Raw genomic sequence first — 19,935 nt, forward strand, 5'->3', positions numbered from 1 at the left:
ACATTGTAGCTTATTAGTCATGAGGTTCACTACAGCTGTAAACATCTCCTCAAACTCAGAGGCCAACAGTCATACTGGGACCTCACCATTAAATCCTGTTAAACCCAGTAAACAAAGAGTCCAAAAGACGTCCTCAGGGAAGCCGGAATGTGGGTTCAGATGACGTCTTTCTAGGACGTCTTATGGACTACAGAATCGTCCTAAAGACGTCATCTGAACCCACATTCCGGCTTCCCTGAGGACGTCTTTTGGACTCTTTGTTTATTGGGAAGTCAGTGTTTCTCTCTCTACTGCCAGTAGGAACAGTTGTCAGAACACCTCTCAGGAACCATGGCAACCCTGACCTGTATGACCACGTGCCTCTTCAAACACTCCAGCGGGTTTATCAACGGCACCATCAGTGTATTGGCAAAGTTAGAGGATTGGCAAACGTACTGCCCCCTAGTGTTCAAACACAGCATGGTAACACTGCTGCATTCAAGTGTTACTCTGAAACTCTCAACTCCCCTATTGGCTGATTCTGAAATGGCGATATCAAAGTAACATGAGGAGTTGTCCACTTTCCCTCTGGAGATGTCCCAAATTCTCTCATTTCCAAGGAGCACCTGAACGCAGCATGGTTGTTCTGGTTCATGGTTGTTCTGGTTCATGGTTGTTCTGGTTCTAAGGGTCAGAGGTCAGCCAGGATGTCCTGCAGCCTGCTGAAGCGCTGTCCGTTGAGCCTGGAGAAGGTGGTGAACAGGTCCTTGGTGGCGATGTCGTACCCGTGCACCGCCCCCCCCACCTGGACCTCCACGGGCCGCGTGCTCAGCAGGGGGTCTCCGTCTGGCCACCTCAGACCCAGGTGGTGGCGGTGGAGCTGCAGGAGGGAGGGAGAGGGTTAGGGGGTTGAGAGCAGAACAGAACAGGTCCAGGCACTGGCAGACTCAGGGGGGGGGGCGACCGCCCCTCCTGGTGCCCCCACGGTTGAAAAACGTCTGTCTTAAGTGACTGTCTTTTGAGTGTCAAAAATGCCCTTTTGAGTGGCGAAAATTAGAGGACGTGTCCTATTGGCTGCCCTTTCAATGGTCTAAACTTGACCATGTGCACTGATGGGGTCCCATGTTGTGCAGTAGGTGCCCTTTGTTTCTTTTCGCCCCCCCCCCTGCCCTTCAAACAGCCCGAGTCCGCCACTGGATCCAGGGGTCCAGTGCGTTGAGAGCATAATATTGTGCACACCCTCCCAACATTTAAACAGGCCCTCAAAACACACCTCTTCAAGCTCGCCTTCACCAGTTAACCCTCTCCCCCTCCCCTTCCCATGTGTCCCCAGCACTACCTTAATTAGGCCCCTATACTTTCTTTTATTTACCTTTTGTTTCTTTTTATTATTACTACTCGATCTTCTCAGTTTGTAAAGCGTCTTTGAGTGTCTAGAAAAGCGCTATATCAGTCTAATGTATTATTATTATTATTATTATTATTATTATTGTAAATATTGCTGATCAGATCAGGATGTGTTTCATCACATGGATGTAGATCAGGATGTGTTTCATCACATGGATGTACAGATCAGGATGTGGGTTAGGGTTAGGGACGTACGGACACAAGCAGTGACATTCCTGGGTTCAGGTTCAGAGGCTTTGGCATTCCAGTAGAAACACACAATCTAAATCAATAAAGAATAAGCATGATGGTATAGTATGATATATTATGATGTAGTATAGTAAGAGTAATATAAGCATAAGCATAGTATAGTATGATATAGTATATAGTATGATGTATGTACTATACATGTACTGTACTATACTATGTTCATTTTTTGTGACGCTTACTATACTACATCATAATTTATCATACTATACCATACTACAACATACTATATATCATATTATAAATTATTATTAAAAAATAATTAAGTGAAAAAAAAGAACATAGTATATAGTATGGTATATTATATCCTTTTTTTCTTTCTTTCTTTTTCCTTAGTATGATAGTATGATATATTATATATCTTCTTGTTTTTTTCCTTAGAATGATAATAATATATCATACTAAGGAAAAAAAGTATCATAAAGGGGGGAAAAAGGGATTAAAAAAACATAGTATATGTTATATTATATCTTTTTATTTAATTTTTCACTTCATTTTATTTTTCCTTAGTATGATCATAATATATCATACTAAATCATACTAAGGAAAACATTAATACGGTGAAAGAAATGTTCTTTTTTTTCAAAATGTTCACACATTTTTTCCCCTTCGTATGATAGTTTGATATAGTATGATATATTATTATCATTCTAAGTAAAAATAATAATAAAGTGAAAAAAAGAACATAGTATAGTATGATATATTATATCTTTTTTTCACTTTATTTATTTTTTCCTTAGAATGATAGTATGATATTACAGTTTTTCTCAATTGCTAAAACACATCTCACAAAACTTACCTCCATTTTCCCAAAACTCTAAACACAACACACTTTTCTAAAGCTACATAAACAAAACCACACCTTCTCTCTTCAAAACTCAAACTTTCACACCAAAACAGCAGCTCAAAGCCTGCAAAAATGTAAACACTATATGCATCATTACAGACTACAACAAAACAACTGAAAACACAATGTTCAGTGTGTGAGAATGTTTTTTTTTCTTCACAACTGTGTTACGGTCTCCTCCCTCCACTGCTGTCTTGTTCTGATTGTGTTGCAGGGTGGCAGTGGGGAGAGGAGGCCTGATTGGCTGATGTAGCACACCTGTGCCTATTTAGGTTGTGCGTTGGGGATCAGTCCCTCTCTCTCTCTCTCCATACAGGATATCCTTTTTTGACTCTTCTGTTAGTGGCAACCTTTTGTTCCTTTGTTTCACCCTTACAACATTCCACATACAGATCACTCACCCACGCCCTACACAACTGATAAAACTGACTATCACATCCCATTTCTAAATTACTTATTTTGCTTTAGTTATTAATAAAATAATCATTTACCTTTACCCTCGACTTGTCTCCCTATTTTGTCACTTTCTCTGAGCCGGGTTAGTGACAACTGCCAAAGCACATTTTTAGAAACCTTACAGTATCTGTTCTCAGAATATATCACTGTAGAGTATTGGGCATTCATAGATGTGTGTGTTTCATATGAACAGTATGTAAATCTCCAGAAAATACAGTATGTATGTTACGGTACATGTGGGAATACGGTACATGTGGGAAAACTAGGGTTAGGGTTAGGGTGACTTGGTACATGCTGGCATGTCTAACCCCAACCCTAACCTTAACCCTAACCCTTACCCTAACCTTAACCCTAGCACCTAACCCTAACCCTAGTTTTCCCACATGTATCCTACTGTATTCCCACATGTACTGTAACATGTACACTACTGTACTGTATCACAACTCAATGCAAACACTACAGAAGATCCATTACACACAACAATACTCACTGAAAACAATGTTCAAGGTGTGATGTTTTTTTATGCATTTATGGAACTATACCACACACACACACACACACACACACACACACACACACACACACACACACACACACACACACACACACACCACAATCATTTGCAACAAGTGTCTTACATTTTGAGTTGTTATGTTTAATGAATAAAGCCAGGTGTGTTCATTGTGTTAACATTTTGCTGACTGTGGCAAGCATTTTGACATGGGTTAGGGTTAGGGTTAGGGTCACATGAGCTTTAATTTGAGAATTTGAGCAGAGTTTTTTGCAACTTGTGTTTTAGCAAGACAAAATGTGTTTAGATTTATGAGAAAAGGAGGATTGTGTTTTGTGAAATGTGTCTTCATGTGAAATGTGTTTATGGTTTTGGCAAATGGGGGCTAGTTTTATTAAATGTGTTTAGAGAACTGGTCATTTGGTTTAGAGAATTGGCTTTTGTGTTTTAGCAATTGGGGAAAACTGTATTATCATACTAAGGAAAAAAAACAGATATAATATATCATACTATAACAAAATGTTAAAAAGAACATATTAGAGTATTATATATTTTGTTTTTTTCACTTTATTATTATTTTCCTTAGTATGATAGGGCCGGTTTCACAGACAAGGCTTAAGCCTAGTCCTGGACTAAATCACACTTTCAATGTAAAATCTCCATTGAAGATGCTTTTTAGTCCAGGATTAGGCTTAAGCCTTGTCTGTGAAACTGGCCCTATATGTAATAACAAAAGCAGTGAAATGTAAGAGCAACATGGACACACATTTATAATATAGTATAGGGGACTGGTGTTTCCCTTTATATCCTAGGTTTCTCTCTATATCCTAGGTTTCTCTTTATATCCTAGGTTTCTCTATATATCCTAGGTTTCTCTATATATCCTAGGTTTCTCTTTATATCCTAGGTTTCCCTTTATATCCTAGGTTTCTCTTTATATCCTAGGTTTCCCTTTATATCCTAGGTTTCTCTTTATATCCTAGGTTTCTCTTTATATCCTAGGTTTCTCTTTATATCCTAGGTTTCTCTTTATATCCTAGGTTTCCCTTTATATCATAGGTTTCTCTTTATATCCTAGGTTTCCCTTTATATCCTAGGTTTCTCTATATATCATAGGTTTCTCTTTATATCCTAGGTTTCTCTTTATATCCTAGGTTTCCCTTTATATCCTAGGTTTCTCTTTATATCCCAGGTTTCTCTTTATATCCTAGGTTTCGCTCTTTATATCCCAGGTTTCTCTTTATATCCTAGGTTTCCCTTTATATCCTAGGTTTCCCTTTATATCCCAGGTTTCTCTTTATATCCTATGTTTCTCTTTATATCCTAGGTTTCTCTTTATATCCTATGTTTCTCTATCCTATGTTTCTCTCTATATCCTAGGTTTCTCTTTATATCCTAGGTTTCTCTTTATATCCTAGATTTCTCTTTATATCCTAGGTTTCTCTCTCTATCCTAGGTTTCTATATATATCCTAGGTTTCCCTTTATATCCTAGGTTTCTCTTTATATCCTAGGTTTCTCTTTATATCCTAGGTTTCTCTTTATATCCTAGGTTTCTCTCTTTATATCCCAGGTTTCTCTCTTTATATCCTATGTTTCTCTTTATATCCTATGTTTCTCTTTATATCCTAGGTTTCTCTTTATATCCTATGTTTCTCTATCCTAGGTTTCTCTTTATATTCTATGTTTCTCTCTATATCCTAGGTTTCTCTTTATATCCTAGGTTTCTCTCTATATCCTAGGTTTCTCTTTATATCCTAGGTTTCTCTCTCTATCCTAGGTTTCTCTTTATATCCTAGGTAGGGCTGGGTATCGCCACTGATTTCCCAAAACGATTCGATTCCGATTCACAGCTCACAATTCGATTCGATTCACGATTCGATTCCGATTCGATCTAGTTACAATATACATTTTTTGCTTGAATATGAAAGAGATTCTCAGAACTAATGCTATAAATGGTTCAAGGAACCCTATAACATGTAGCATTGTTAAACATATCAATGTTTACATTAAGAATTGACTCCAAAGCAGTTACATGAATGTACTTTTTATTGGAACATAAATGAACATCATTGACCAACATTTTGCTAATCCAAAATGCACCCAGACATCTGACTTTAAGCCTGGTGGTGACTTGAGTGTCCCTGCCATCGCCATGTTTTTAGATTTTAGTGTTGAGACCTCTCGTTGCGTGAGATATGATAAATTCTTGTAGCGCGAGATCTCGTTGCGGGTTGAAGCTGCAAGTAAAAAAATAAAAAATAAAATAATCGATCTCGGGATTTATGAATCGATAAATCGCTCATTCAATGAAGATCGATTCAGAATCGGGAAATCGATTTTTTGAACCCAGCCCTAATCCTAGGTTTCTCTTTATATCCTAGGTTTCTTTTTATATCCTAGGTTTACCTTTATATCCTAGGTTTCTCTCTCTATCCTAGGTTTCTCTTTATATCCTAGGTTTCTCTTTATATCCTAGGTTTCTCTTTATATCCTAGGTTTCCCTTTATATCCTAGGTTTCTCTTTATATCCTATATGAAACCTTTATATCCTAGGTTTCTCTTTATATCCTAGGTTTCTCTCTATATCCTAGGTTTCTCTTTATATCCTAGTTTTCTCTTTATATTCTATGTTTCTCTCTATATCCTAGGTTTACCTTTATATCCTAGGTTTCTCTTTACATCCTAGGTTTCTCTTTATATCCTAGGTTTCTCTCTACATCCTAGGTTTCTCTATATATCCTAGGTTTCTCTCTATATCCTAGGTTTCTCTTTATAATGGGATATAGAGAGAAACCTAGGATATAAAGAGAAACCTAAGATAGCCAAATCATGTCTTAGGAGACACAGTGCTGGGTAAATGGTAAATGGTAAATGGACTGCACTTATATAGCGCCTTTTTTGTTGCTCCAAAGCGCTTTACAACGGCCTCTCATTCCAACGTGGTCTCACACGGCAGACGTCAGGATTCGACGTCTGTCGTTCGCATCCAAACGTCGAATTCCGACGTGACATTTCGTTCTGAAAGCGCAGGGGTGCACCTGTTATGTGCGCCTGTCGGGCTGGCATGGGTGGCACAATTTTGAGAATTTAACACTTAATTCCCTGCATTCTGGTCAATTTGTATGCACCATTTTGTGCTTTTTATTACCATTTCTGTCTCCACTACCCATTGTATACTTTAATTAGGCTACTAACATTACAATCCCTGTTTAAAAGTCCCAGTGCTACCAATCAGCGTCTTTGAGCCTCGGAAAAGCGCTATGTAAATTCAATGAATTATTATTATTATCACAACACAACAGAGTGGCACCATACAAATGTAATATTAAACTCCCATATTTATTCTTTAAACAAACAAATCTGGGGGAGTGGTCGGAGTTAACGAGATATTGTTCCAATCCATTACCTGCCTGTGAAAAGTATGAAAAGTTTGCATTGCCTAGCGTATCAAATACCATGACATAGATTCAGACTTTTATGTCTTGAAATCAGAAGTCCTCCCAAGCCAAAGACAAGATAGGTTGTCTTACAATCTGTGCGTTTAATTGCAAACTTCCACATACAAAACCGCCAGTTCACCGAAGCTCTCCTTTCCTCAACGCAACACCCGCCCCCGCCCCGTGACCTCTACCAATCACAGGAATGCATTGGCACACAACACAGCTCACAGTAACAGTGCTAACATTGAATTTCTGAGCATTAATTGCAACATTAATGAACATATTATTACACGGTTGCTACAATACTTTACCTGATATAAAATGGGCGGCACATGCACAAGCATTTTTTTTAATCTTGTCCTCAGTCCAGTTGACGCCGCCGGTTGCTCTGAAATGGTCTGATCCTGATGGAATTCGGAAGAACTTGAGTCCGATAGTCGTGGAATATTTTCTGACAACCGAACACGCAACAAGCAGACATTTCTTTATGCTAGTAGCCGTTGTAAGCTATTTTAAGCGTACCTAACTCTGGACACTTTAAATGAATGTGCAATAACACTATGTGCAATATGACAACCCTCGGGTACATAAGGTTCAGAGATAGGAAATGTTAGAATAGGTATAGCATAGCATAGAGTACAGCACAGTGTTTTATTTGTATAGTATAGTATAGTGGATAGTGTACATAGCCTTTATTTATGTAAACCAGCTCTTTTCCCTTCTTGTTTTTAGTTATTTTTTTCCTAGCACCAGGGGAGCCCCCCCCTCCCAAATTTCGTTGTTTGGTACCTGTACTATATCAATGACAATAAAGACCATTCATTCATTCATCAAGAATGTTGTTTTTGTCCACGCTTCCGTTGCCTAAACGCGTGCGACTGTAAAAGGGGCGGGGGCATCATTCACCGGGGTTCTTCTCTGGTGAAGATCAAGTGAGAAAGATTGCTTTACCTTCATCAGATCCACTTGCCTTTGGCTTACCTGTATATTTTGGTCTATACCAGGACTTGAGAAACGAGATGCCCAACATTGGATTTGACAAACTCTGGCCCATTTTGCACAACAAGTGGAAGAGTTTGAAGCAGCGGAGACAGGGTTGCCAGATGGGCTGTTTTTTTGTGGATTTAGCTGTTTTTAGACTGGTTAGGCTCGAAATTGTCAGTACATCATGTCAGCTGTGTGCCAATCAATCAGGGGGGTGGCACCTGGGGTGGCCAATCAGATTTCAGGGGTGGCACGTGCTACCCCAGGCCACCCCCTGGACACGCCCCTGGCTGCACTTGCATTAATTAGGTGCCACCCCCCTGATTGATTGGCACACAGCTGACATGATGTACTGTATATCATTTGATGTAAAGAACTCTCAAAAAACACATACGAAATATTGTTTTAAGTACAATAAAGCTTTATTTCTTTTAAGAACGTGTGGAGTGCATCTCCAGCAGTGCGATATCTGTAAACATACTATCTGTAGACTCTCCGCTCAGGGTTGCCAGATGGGATTGACAATTTCGAGCCTAACCAGTCTAAAAACAGCTAAATCCACAAAAAACCAGCCCATCTGGCAACCCTGTCTCCGCTGCTTCAAACTCTTCCACTTGTTGCGCAAAATGGGCCAGAGTTTGTCAAATCCAATGTTGGGCATCTCGTTTCTCAAGTCCTGGTATAGACCAAAATATACAGGTAAGCCAAAGGCAAGTGGATCTGATGAAGTTAAAGCAATCTTTCTCACTTGATCTTCACCAGAGAAGAACCCCGGTGAATGATGCCCCCGCCCCTTTTACAGTCGCGCGCGTTTAGGCAACGGAAGCGTGGACAAAAACAACATTCTTGATGAATGAATGAATGAATGGTCTTTATTGTCATTGATATAGTACAGGTACCAAACAACGAAATTTGGGAGGGGGGGCTCCCCTGGTGCTAGGAGAAAAAAAAACTAAAAACAAGAAGGGAAAAGAGCTGGTTTACATAAAATAAAGGCTATGTACACTATCCACTATACTATACTATACAAATAAAACACTGTGCTGTACTCTATGCTATGCTATACCTATTCTAACATTTCCTATCTCTGAACCTTATGTACCCGAGGGTTGTCATATTGCACATAGTGTTATTGCACATTCATTTAAAGTGTCCAGAGTTAGGTACGCTTAAAATAGCTTACAACGGCTACTAGCATAAAGAAATGTCTGCTTGTTGCGTGTTCGGTTGTCAGAATCGATATTCCACGACTATCGGACTCAAGTTCTACCGAATTCCATCAGGATCAGACCATTTCAGAGCAACCGGCGGCGTCAACTGGACTGAGGACAAGATAAAAAAAAATGCTTGTGCATGTGCCGCCCATTTTATATCAGGTAAAGTATTGTAGCAACCGTAAAATAATATGTTCATTAATGTTGCAATTAATGCTCAGAAATTCAATGTTAGCACTGTTACTTGAGCTGTGTTGTGTGCCAATGCATTCCTGTGATTGGTGGAGGTCACGGGGGGGGCGGGTGTTGCGTTTAGGAAAGGAGAGCTTCGGTGAACTGGCGGTTTTGTATGTGGAAGTTTGCAATTAAACGCACGGATTGTAAGACAACCTATCTTGTCTTTGGCTTGGGAGGACTTCTGATTTCAAGACATAAAAGTCTGAATCTATGTCATGGTATTTGATACGCTAGGCCAGGGGTAGGCAACCTTTTTGATATGAAGTGCCATTTTTTAATTTTCTTGTTAGTCAGTGTGCCAACCACAATATCAACATTAATTATGACTCGACATCAAACCAAACCAAACAGACCAACAGATCTGCAATTTTATTCCACAACATGAACAACAATTTTCAGCAAAGAGCTATGTATGCAAAGCCATGTATGCTAAATAAACCTAAAAATGTAACTAACTGAAACTTGAACAAAATTACCAACATAACATCTAAGACAACTAAACTTTGTGATGCGTAGCACAACTTTAAGCAAATTGGAGCGCTCAATTTCTACCAAAGTTGCTAACTGCGCTCCCTATGGTTATCATTTTAATAAGTAGGCCTAACTGGAGGGTGATTATACAAGGGTCTTACTTGTATGAATTATAATTTATATTTATATAATTATTTGGTTGTTACTTACATTTTATTCTTTTATTCCAACCACAACAAACATATATATTTTTTTGGTTGCAAAGAGCTATGTATGCCATGTAAACAGTCCTAACAATCAATGTCATGATCCCTGGCCCTGTTTTCCTTTGCTGAACTCCATTATCTGGGGGTGGTACTTGGTCACTTTAAGTTGCACACAATTAATGCAACCGCTCCCCTCTGTTTCCCGACCATGGCAGGGGCACCATCTGTTGTCACTGCAAAAATCCTGCTAATGTCAATCCCTCGCTCCACAAAATGCTCGATAAGAACTTTAGCGATGTCCTCACCTTTTGTTGTTTCTGGCATTGGTTTTAGGCAGCAGAGCTCCTCCCTTACAGCAGAATCACAGTATCTTGCTATGACAGCCAGACGTGGCATGTCATTCACATCTACGCTCTCATCAAGTGCGAGGCTAAACACCGTCGCATCTTTCAAACCAGCGGTCTGCTGCGCTTTCACGTTTTCTGCCATTTCTCCTATTCTTTGTTCCACACTTCTGTCTGACACTGGGATGTCTTTTATTCTTGATTTTATTGTGTCTTTGTTTGACAAGCCTTCAAACAAAACATCTGAGCTACAGAGGAAAGCCTCCTTAATATATTCTCCATCAGTGAATGGCTTTCCACGTTTCGCAATGCAATGAGCAATGCGAAAGCTTGCTTCAGTTGCGTGATTTTTAGCAGTGGCAAATGCTTTAAAGGTGCTGGCCTGCTTCCCATACCTTGACACAGCACGTCTTATTGATTCGGCCTTGTCTGCTTCATCCTTGAACGACTTGAGTTATATTGATACAAGTATCGAATCGAATTCAGAATTTTACTTAGAAAATTGGCGCCAGAATACGGCTCTCGTGGAGTGGATGAGACTAGGGCTGCATTCGTAAATTCGCCCTGAGAGCGCCGGAGCGTCCCCGAGACTGCCTCTAGTCCAGTCATGTCAAAGTCAAATACACAGGGGGCCAACATTTAAAAATGGTACAAGTGGAGGGCCGGGCTGGTTCAATGTTTATTAAAACTCGCAATTATTGCACATATTGAACCAATACCAATAACACAGCCTATATTGCACTTAACATTAATCATTACATTAAATTAAGTAAAACATAAATCAAAATCAGTTGCAATATTTTCTCAAGGCTCTTTCAGTAATAAATTGAAAACGTTTTATTTTTTATTTTTTTTAACAGGTAAACAGCTAAATGTAATTTTCATTCAAAGCTCAATGGCAAGATAAATGCAAAAATGAAACAGCATGCATTAAAAACAAATCAGTGTGCTGCTCCGATCCTCACCAATGACTGTCTTCTATAATAAAATTAGAAAAGTTAGTGCAAACTTGCAAAAGTGCAAAACAGTTGCATTAATTTCTTAGGCAACATGTCCCTGGGTCCATTCAACTGGAGAAAAAAATAATAATTCCCTTCAAAGAAATATCAAGTCCAAGTCCTTTCTGCTCACTTGTCTGAGGCTGAGCCCGATACTTGGTGTCTCATCTTGAGTACAAGTTCATTAATGTTTGGGGTCAGGCTCTGAGCTGAGGAAATCCTCAGGATTGAGTTCAGATGTTCATCACTAAGACGACTCCTATGTGATGTTTTGTTTAGTTTCATCAACGAAAACAGTAGTTCACACACGTATGTGCTGCCAAACATAGACGGCGTGCGAGCAACTTGGGTGCGCAGCTCAGGCATTGTGTCGGGGATGAAACGAGCAAACTCAGCAGCGCCACGGACTCATATTTTGCCTTCAATGTGTCATTACACTGGAGCTCAATCAGCGCCATTTGGAGATTTGCTGGTGCACTTTCCACGTCAACTGCAAATGGATTGCTGAGCAGTTGAAGCCTGCTTTTTTGGGCTTCAAAGTCGGAAAGTCTCCGCCTGAATTCGGCAGCAAGTATGCCGAGTTTGTCAGCAAACTGTACTCGGGAACACTCGGGAATTGACGGCGATGTTTCGGCCTCCACTGTGACTGTGCTGCTGCTGCTCATGACGAGTACTGAAGTGAAGAGAAGACGCGGGGTCGCGCTCGCTCGCGGGTAGGGATGCACGATATGCATTTTTTCCAACCGATACCGATACCGATATTTACCCGCTTCTCGTGGCCGATAACCGATACCGATACCGATATTATTATTATTATTTTATTTTTTCTTTCCTAGCCCCAGGGGAGCTCCCCCTCCCAAATTTCGTTGTTTGGTACCTGTACTATATCAATGACAATAAAGACCATTCAGATATAATTTCACAGTTGATAACCTGTAGTTCATGCACACCTGAAGGTAAGAAAGGCTATGTAGTGAGCAAAGATTGATGATTTAATATTCCATAGTGATCTCACCAAATCTAACTTGCATCACTATTGTTAACACAACAAAGAGAACACTTCTGACTCTTCAAATGTTCATTTATTATTTCCTCTAACAAACTAAATCTGTTATAGACAGTGCACAATGCGTTTTTTAGCCAAGATCTGGCCTCCTTTTATGAAAACAAAAAAGGCTCACCTAAGAGTAATTAGATGCGTTGTGCGACCTCATCATTGTCCGAGTCTCTCCTAGGGTCATAGCTGTAACATACTGTGTGTTGTCTCACTACACCACACTAACACACTGATGTGATTCGCTTTCTGTATCCGTCGTGTCCCAACGGAGTTGCCGTAGGTCGCGGCCAGCAACCAGAAATAAACTACATGTCTACAGTAAAGTCGTGTCCGTGTCTGTCAAGAACATTACAATAGCGAGCAGCGGTAAAGCTGTCAATTCCCTTGTCATCCAGTACCGGGAAACCGATGTCAGGGCTATGTGGCACTAAGTCCGCCCAGCATGGTGTCGGTAAACCTGGAGACATGTCCGCGTTAGACTGTGATGGCAGCGGATCTTCTCCCGACAGGCTAGCCATGCGACTTAGCCGTCAGCGGAGAAGTTTCTTGGGGAACACTGCACAGTGGATACACTCATCGGTAGAGATAACAGTGGCCTGGGCGTGGATTAATCCCAGACACGCTGCGCACTTAGAGTGGGTGTCCCAGCTAGCCATTTACGTCTCGGCTGTGCTAGGTCCGCTAGCTGTGCTAGGTCCGCTAGCTGTGCTAGGTCCGCTAGCCTCAACGTTAGCCATTGCTGGCTAGGGGTTGTAGGCTAGCTGCTAGCAGGCCTCGCTACTTCACCCGTTAGCTTGTCAGCTATCAAGGGAAAACAGAGGGGCCAGGGGAGGGATATTACTATCTACCCGCTACAAGATGTGTCGTTGTGTTGTAACTCGTAGACCTTTGCCCTCCTCTCCGAACTTTTGTCGAACATGTGTTGCAAATTGCAAACGCAATATCTGCCTCAGAAACTGTGAAGAATGTCCACACCGGGGAAGGCATGTTTCGCTCGCGTCTCGTCAAAACAAACTGCGTGCCTGAGTGCGGAAACCGGAAGCAGAGCGCGGAAACCGGAAACCGGAAGCAGAAATATTTCCGGCTTCATAATATCGGTTAAATATCGGCTAAATTTTATAAAACCGATAAATACCAATAAACATTAATGTCCCATTATCGGGCCGATAAATATCGGTGCCGATAATATCGTGCATCCCTACTCGCGGGCACTCGGTACGCGCCAATGCATCTTGGGACTTGTAGTATTATGGTGCTGCGGGCACATAATACTGCGGGCCGGTTTTAATAGTAATTAAATATCATCCCGCGGGCAAGAGAGAACTCATTCACGGGCCTGATCCTACTTGGTCCCATTGTGACATTGAACCCAGTGTGCGCGAATTTACGAACGCGGCCAACATAAAAAAAAAATAATAATAATATCCCATTCTCGCACTTATTGATTAGCTGTCGCGTGCCACTGTTTAAGCTGTCGCGTGCCACTGCTGGCACGCGTGCCATAGGTTGCCGACCCCTGCGCTAGGCAATGCAAACTTTTCATACTTTTCACAGGCAGGTAATGGATTGGAACAATATCTCGTTAACTCCGACCACTCCCCCAGATGTGTTTGTTTAATAGGGGTGCAACGGTTCAGTTGGCCCACGGTTCGGTACGGTTCGGTATTTTGGGTCACGGTTTTCGGTACGGTTCGGTTCAGAAACAAATGCTACTATTTATTTACAAACTGTTACTTTACTTTATTTTGCTTATACATAATATGGAACTTTAACATACACATGTATATGTTATGTATATAATGTATATATAATTGTATATAAACAAAAAACACTTTCAAATGTCCCAAAATAAATAAACACTTTCGAAAGTAAAAGTGCACTTTAGCCTTGACAGCTGGTAGCCCGTATACAAACAGGAGAAAAACAAATTCACACTACAAAAGTAACACTTTCCACATAGCGTTCCAACATGTCATGTGTTGTATTCCAACGAGTTGCGACATCGTGGATTAATTTGTGTTTTGGTAAGTCTAACATATCTTGTTTAATTGTCAGAATATGGTGGGCTGTGGTGCTTTTGTGGAAGAAAGTGACTGCATGTCTGATCTTACCCAGGAGGCGGGACACCGGGGTTATTGCCACTGCCTTCTTGGCGGCGAGATTTACGACGTGCGCAAAGCAGCCGATCTGTGGCCCCAGTCCACCAGCTTCATGGATGGCATTTACGATATTTGCTGCGTTGTCTGTTGTTACGGGAATTGTTATGTTTGGCCTCTCCAACTTCCACTCAGTCACTGCATTTGTTAGTTCCTCTGCCAGGTGCGCGCTGGTATGGCTTTCGTATAGTGGACGAGTTTGCAGTACTGCGCTCTTCATCTCCCAATCCGGTGACATGTAGTGGACCGTGACAGTGAGGTAACTCTCCGTTGCCCGGGAGGTCCAACCCTCCGTAGTCAGTGCAAAGCTCTGTGTTTTTGCCAAATCGTCTTCAATGCCTCTGCGCGTTGTTTGGTAAATACCGGGGATTATTTTGGTGCTGAATGATGTACGGGAGGGGACACTGTAACGGGGCTCGAGAGTTTTTATCAGATTTCGAAAACCCAAATCTCCAACCACCGAAAAGGGCTGCAAATCCTTTGCAATGAACATCCCCACTGCATTGGTTATTTTTTTGTGTTTCTCTGAAGTGGTAGTGTACGTCTGTCCGAACGCATCAGAGAGAGACTGCTGTCTGCTCACTGACGCTACCTGACTGGCTTTCCTGCTCCCAGTCAGTGTTATCGTTGAGTGGTAGCGGCGAATATGCTGGTTCATGTTAGAGGTGCAACCATTTGCATATGGCACACGCTTTAAGCAGAGCTTGCAGACAGTAATATTTCTGTCCACTGTTTCCCCCCCCCTTATTGTCGTATTCAACGGGAAAAGCGAAATGACCCCACACCGCAGACTTGTAGGAATCCGGGGCTTCCTCAAACTGTTGCGGCGCTCTCAGAGCTAATTTACGAACGCAGCCAAATCGCAGCATAAACCGAAAACCGGCACGGTTCACTAGTGAATTGAGCCGTGGAACGCAAACCGTACCGTCCGTAAAAAAAACGAGAACCGTTGCACCGGGTGACCCCTATTGTTTAAAGAATAAATATGGGAGTTTAATATTACATTTGTATGGTGCCACTCTGTTGTGTTGTGATAATAATAATAATAATTCATTGAATTTATATAGCGCTTTTCCGAGGCTCAAAGACGCTGATTGGTAGCACTGGGACTTTTAAACAGGGATTGTAATGTTAGTAGCCTAATTAAAGTATACAATGGGTAGTGGAGACAGAAATGGTAATAAAAAGCACAAAATGGTGCATACAAATTGACCAGAATGCAGGGAATTAAGTGTTAAATTCTCAAAATTGTGCCACCCATGCCAGCCCGACAGGCGCACATAACAGGCGCACCCCTGCGCTTTCAGAACGAAATGTCACGTCGGAATTCGACGTTTGGATGCGAACGACAGACGTCGAATCCTGACGTCTGCCGTGTGAGACCAGGTTGCTCATTCACCCATTCACACACACATTCACACACCAATGGCGGCAAGCTACCATGCAAGGCGCCGGCCCGCTCACTGGGAGCAATTTTGGGGTTCAGTGTCTTGCCCAAGGACACTTCGACATGTGGCCAGCCGGGGCTCGAACCGCTGATCTGCCAACCTTGCGATCATTAGACGGCGCCTCTATCTCCTGAGACACAGCCTCTACCTCCTGAGACACAACCTCTACCTCCTGAGACACAGCCTCTACCTCCTGAGACACAGCCTCTACCTCCTGAGACACAGCCTCTACCTCCTGAGACACAACCTCTACCTCCTGAGACACGGCCTCTACCTCCTGAGACACAGCCTCTACCTCCTGAGACACAGCCTCTACCTCCTGAGACACAACCTCTACCTCCTGAGACACAGCCTCTACCTCCTGAGACACAGCCTCTACCTCCTGAGACACAGCCTCTACCTCCTGAGACACAGCCTCTACCTCCTGAGACACAGCCACCCCATTACTGGGGGTGGTAATGTCTCGGGTCGAGACTGGAGAGATGGAGAGAGGGAGAGATGGGTTACCTTCACCATGGTTCCATCCTGGCAGTGCCAGACGAGGCCCTCCACCTGCCCCTCCCGGCCCTCCTGGAACCAGGACCGCAGCGCCTGGTACTCCACCGGGGGGGGGTTGGGGACGCGCACACTCCCATGAGCCACCAGGACGTGAAGGGGCTGCTTCTTCTGGCCCATTCCTACCAGAGACACAAACAACATGAGAGATGTGACAGGAGGACCACATGAGAGATGTGACATGACCACATGAGAGAATGTGACATGACCACATGAGAGAGAATGTGACAGGAGGACGACCACATGAGAGAGATGTGACAGGACCACATGAGAGAGAGATGTGACAGGACCACATGAGAGAATGTGACATGACCACATGAGAGAGAGATGTGACATGACCACATGAGAGATTTGACAGGACCACATGAGAGAATGTGACAGGAGGACCACATGAGAGAGAGATGTGACAGGACCACATGAGAGAGATGTGACAGGACCACATGAGAGAGATGTGACAGGACCACATGAGAGAGAGATGTGACAGGACCACATGAGAGAGAGATGTGACAGGACCACATGAGAGAGATGTGACAGGACCACATGAGAGAGATGTGACAGGACCACATGAGAGAGATGTGACAGGACCACATGAGAGAGAGATGTGACAGGACCACATGAGAGAGATGTGACAGGACCACATGAGAGAGATGTGACAGGACCACATGAGAGAGATGTGACAGGACCACATGAGAGAGATGTGACAGGACCACATAAGAGATGTGACAGGAGGACCACATGAGAGAATGTGACATGACCACATGAGAGAGATGTGACAGGAGGACCACATGAGAGAATGTGACAGGACCACATGAGAGAGATGTGACAGGACCACATGAGAGAGAGATGTGACAGGAAGACCACATGAGAGAATGTGACAGGACCACATGACAGAGATGTGACAGGACCACATGAGAGAGAGATGTGACAGGAGGACCACATGAGAGAATGTGACAGGACCACATGAGAGAGAAGATGTGACAGGACCACATGAGAGAATGTGACAGGACCACATGAGAGAATGTGACAGGACCACATGAGAGAGAAGATGTGACAGGACCACATGAGAGAATGTGACAGGACCACATGAGAGATGTGACAGGACCACATGAGAGAGAATGTGACAGGACCACATGAGAGAGAAGATGTCACGTTTACCGTACGGGTTCCCGTTGACGTTGGTTCCGACCAGCTCCAGGGTTTGTTCCAGCAGGTCGGCCAGCGGCACAGCGGTGAGCTCCAGCACCGCCTCCTCCTGGGCTCTGGGTCTCAGGACCAGCGCCGCCCCGGCCTCATAGTCCACCACAGAGGAGTGCCAGCAGTACTGCTTATTCTCCCTCTCCACGGGGACCCACCCTGGACACAACCACAGGGAATCATCAGCTCGTGACGTTAGAATGATAAGCTTCTATCTCCATTTAGAATGATAAGGTTCTATCTCCGTTTAGAATGATAAGGTTCTATCTCCATTTAGAATGATAAGGTTCTATCTCCATTTAGAATGATAAGGTTCTATCTCCATTTAGAATGATAAGGTTCTATCTCCATTTAGAATGATAAGGTTCTATCTCCATTTAGAATGATAAGGTTCTATCTCCATTTAGAATGATAAGGTTCTATCTCCATTTAGAATGATAAGGTTCTATCTCCATTTAGAATTATAAGCTTCTATCTCCATTTAGAATTATACGGTTCTATCTCCATTTAGAATTATAAGCTTCTATCTCCATTTAGAATTATAAGCTTCTATCTCCATTTAGAATTATAAGCTTCTATCTCCATTTAGAATTATAAGGTTCTATCTCCATTTTTGGTCAAAATGTAGTTTTTTACATAATCTGATCCATTAGGTGTTTATTAATGCCTGTGTGGTGTTATTTTTTTAAATGTTTACATTTTTTTGTTTGTAATTAATAAAATACAAAGGTTCCATCTCACAGAACATAATGGAATGTAACAACTTTGACGCTCAATATCTCTGAACTACCCTAAACGGAGATAGAACCTTATCATTCTAGACGAAGATAGAACCTTATCATTCTAAACGGAGATAGAACCTTATCATTCTAGACGGAGATAGAACCTTATCATTCTAGACGGAGATAGAACCGTATCATTCTAGACGGAGATAGAACCTTATCATTCTAGACGGAGATAGAACCTTATCATTCTAAACGGAGATAGAACCTTATCATTCTAAACGGAGATAGAACCTTATCATTCTAAGCTCACGAGTTTTCAAAGAAATGCCGGTTGAGAGAGGACGCTGGCGTTGCTAGTTCGCCACTTCTCCGCCCGAAAGGTGTAATTGCAGTACACAGAGTAGATTGTCCTACAAAGACACTTAAGGCCAATGCACACGGCCCCGATTTTGTCGCACCGCCGAATTCGATTCCATTGTTTTGAATGAGACAATGCACACGGCGTGCGATGCGATTTTGTCGCACGGCAACATTCGATTCTCCATTCACACCCACTCACTTCGGTGGTGTGAATTGAGAATCGAATGTTGTTGTGCGACAAAATCGCACGCCGTGTGCATTGGGCTTTAGATTTAGATTTAGTAATCTAAAAATGTATTAGACCCCTATACTTTCTTTTATCAATTTTTTGGTTTCTTTTCATTTTACTACTCGATTTTTTTCAGTTTGTAAAGCGTCTTTGAATGTCTATATAAGTCCAATCTATTATTATTATTATTATTATTATTATTATTATCAGTACTTTTCTACTTCATAATAATAATAATAATAATTCATTGTATTTATATAGCGCTTTTCCGGGGCTCAAAGACGCTGACAATATGGGGGGAAAAGAAAACACAAGCAACAGATAACATGAACACATAGAACACAGAGTTAACGAACAGACACAGGGAACAATTAACACAGCAATGTCCAGGGGGGGAGGGGGGGGGGCAGGGTTAGGGGAGATGGTTAGGGGTAGGGGAGGTTGTATGCATCTCCAGGGGGGGAGGGAGGGGGGGGTGGCAGGGTTAGGGGAGATGGTTAGGGGTAGGGAAGGTTGTATGCATGTCCAGGGGGGGGAGGGGGGTGGCAGGGTTAGGGGAGATGGTTAGGGGTAGGGAAGGTTGTATGCATGTCCAGGGGGGGAGGTGGGTGGCAGGGTTAGGGGAGATGGTTAGGGGTAGGGGAGGTTGTATGCATGTCCAGAGGAGGGGGGGGGGGGGGGGGGTGGCAGGGTTAGGGGAGATGGTTAGGGGTAGGAGAGGTTGTATGCATGTCCAGGGGGGGAGGGGGGTGGCTGGGTTAGGGGAGATGGTTAGGGGTAGGGGAGGTTGTATGCATGTCCAGGGGAGGGCGGGGGGGTGGCAGGGTTAGGGGGAGATGGTTAGGGGTAGGAGAGGTTGTATGCATGTC

The 19,935-nt window shown here is 42.6% G+C and overlaps 1 protein-coding gene across 1 annotated transcript in view; it reads right to left on the reverse strand.

Annotated features, from left to right (window-relative positions):
- Nucleotides 1-384: 384 nt before the first annotated feature.
- rlig1 (RNA 5'-phosphate and 3'-OH ligase 1) overlaps nt 385-19,935 on the reverse strand; it is a 43,447-nt gene continuing 23,896 nt past the window's right edge. Inside the window, exons 5-7 of the mRNA XM_080537248.1 lie at nt 17,714-17,911; nt 16,511-16,680; nt 385-859 (exon numbers count right to left, since the gene is read on the reverse strand). Coding sequence (XP_080393374.1) covers nt 671-859; nt 16,511-16,680; nt 17,714-17,911 — 557 coding nt within the window. The 3' untranslated portion in view covers nt 385-670. The remainder of the gene's footprint in view (nt 860-16,510; nt 16,681-17,713; nt 17,912-19,935) is intronic.

The sequence above is a fragment of the Nansenia antarctica genome (assembly GCF_963989245.1).
Source record: "Nansenia antarctica genome assembly, chromosome: 7".
Classification (NCBI taxonomy): Eukaryota; Metazoa; Chordata; class Actinopteri; order Argentiniformes; family Microstomatidae; genus Nansenia; species Nansenia antarctica.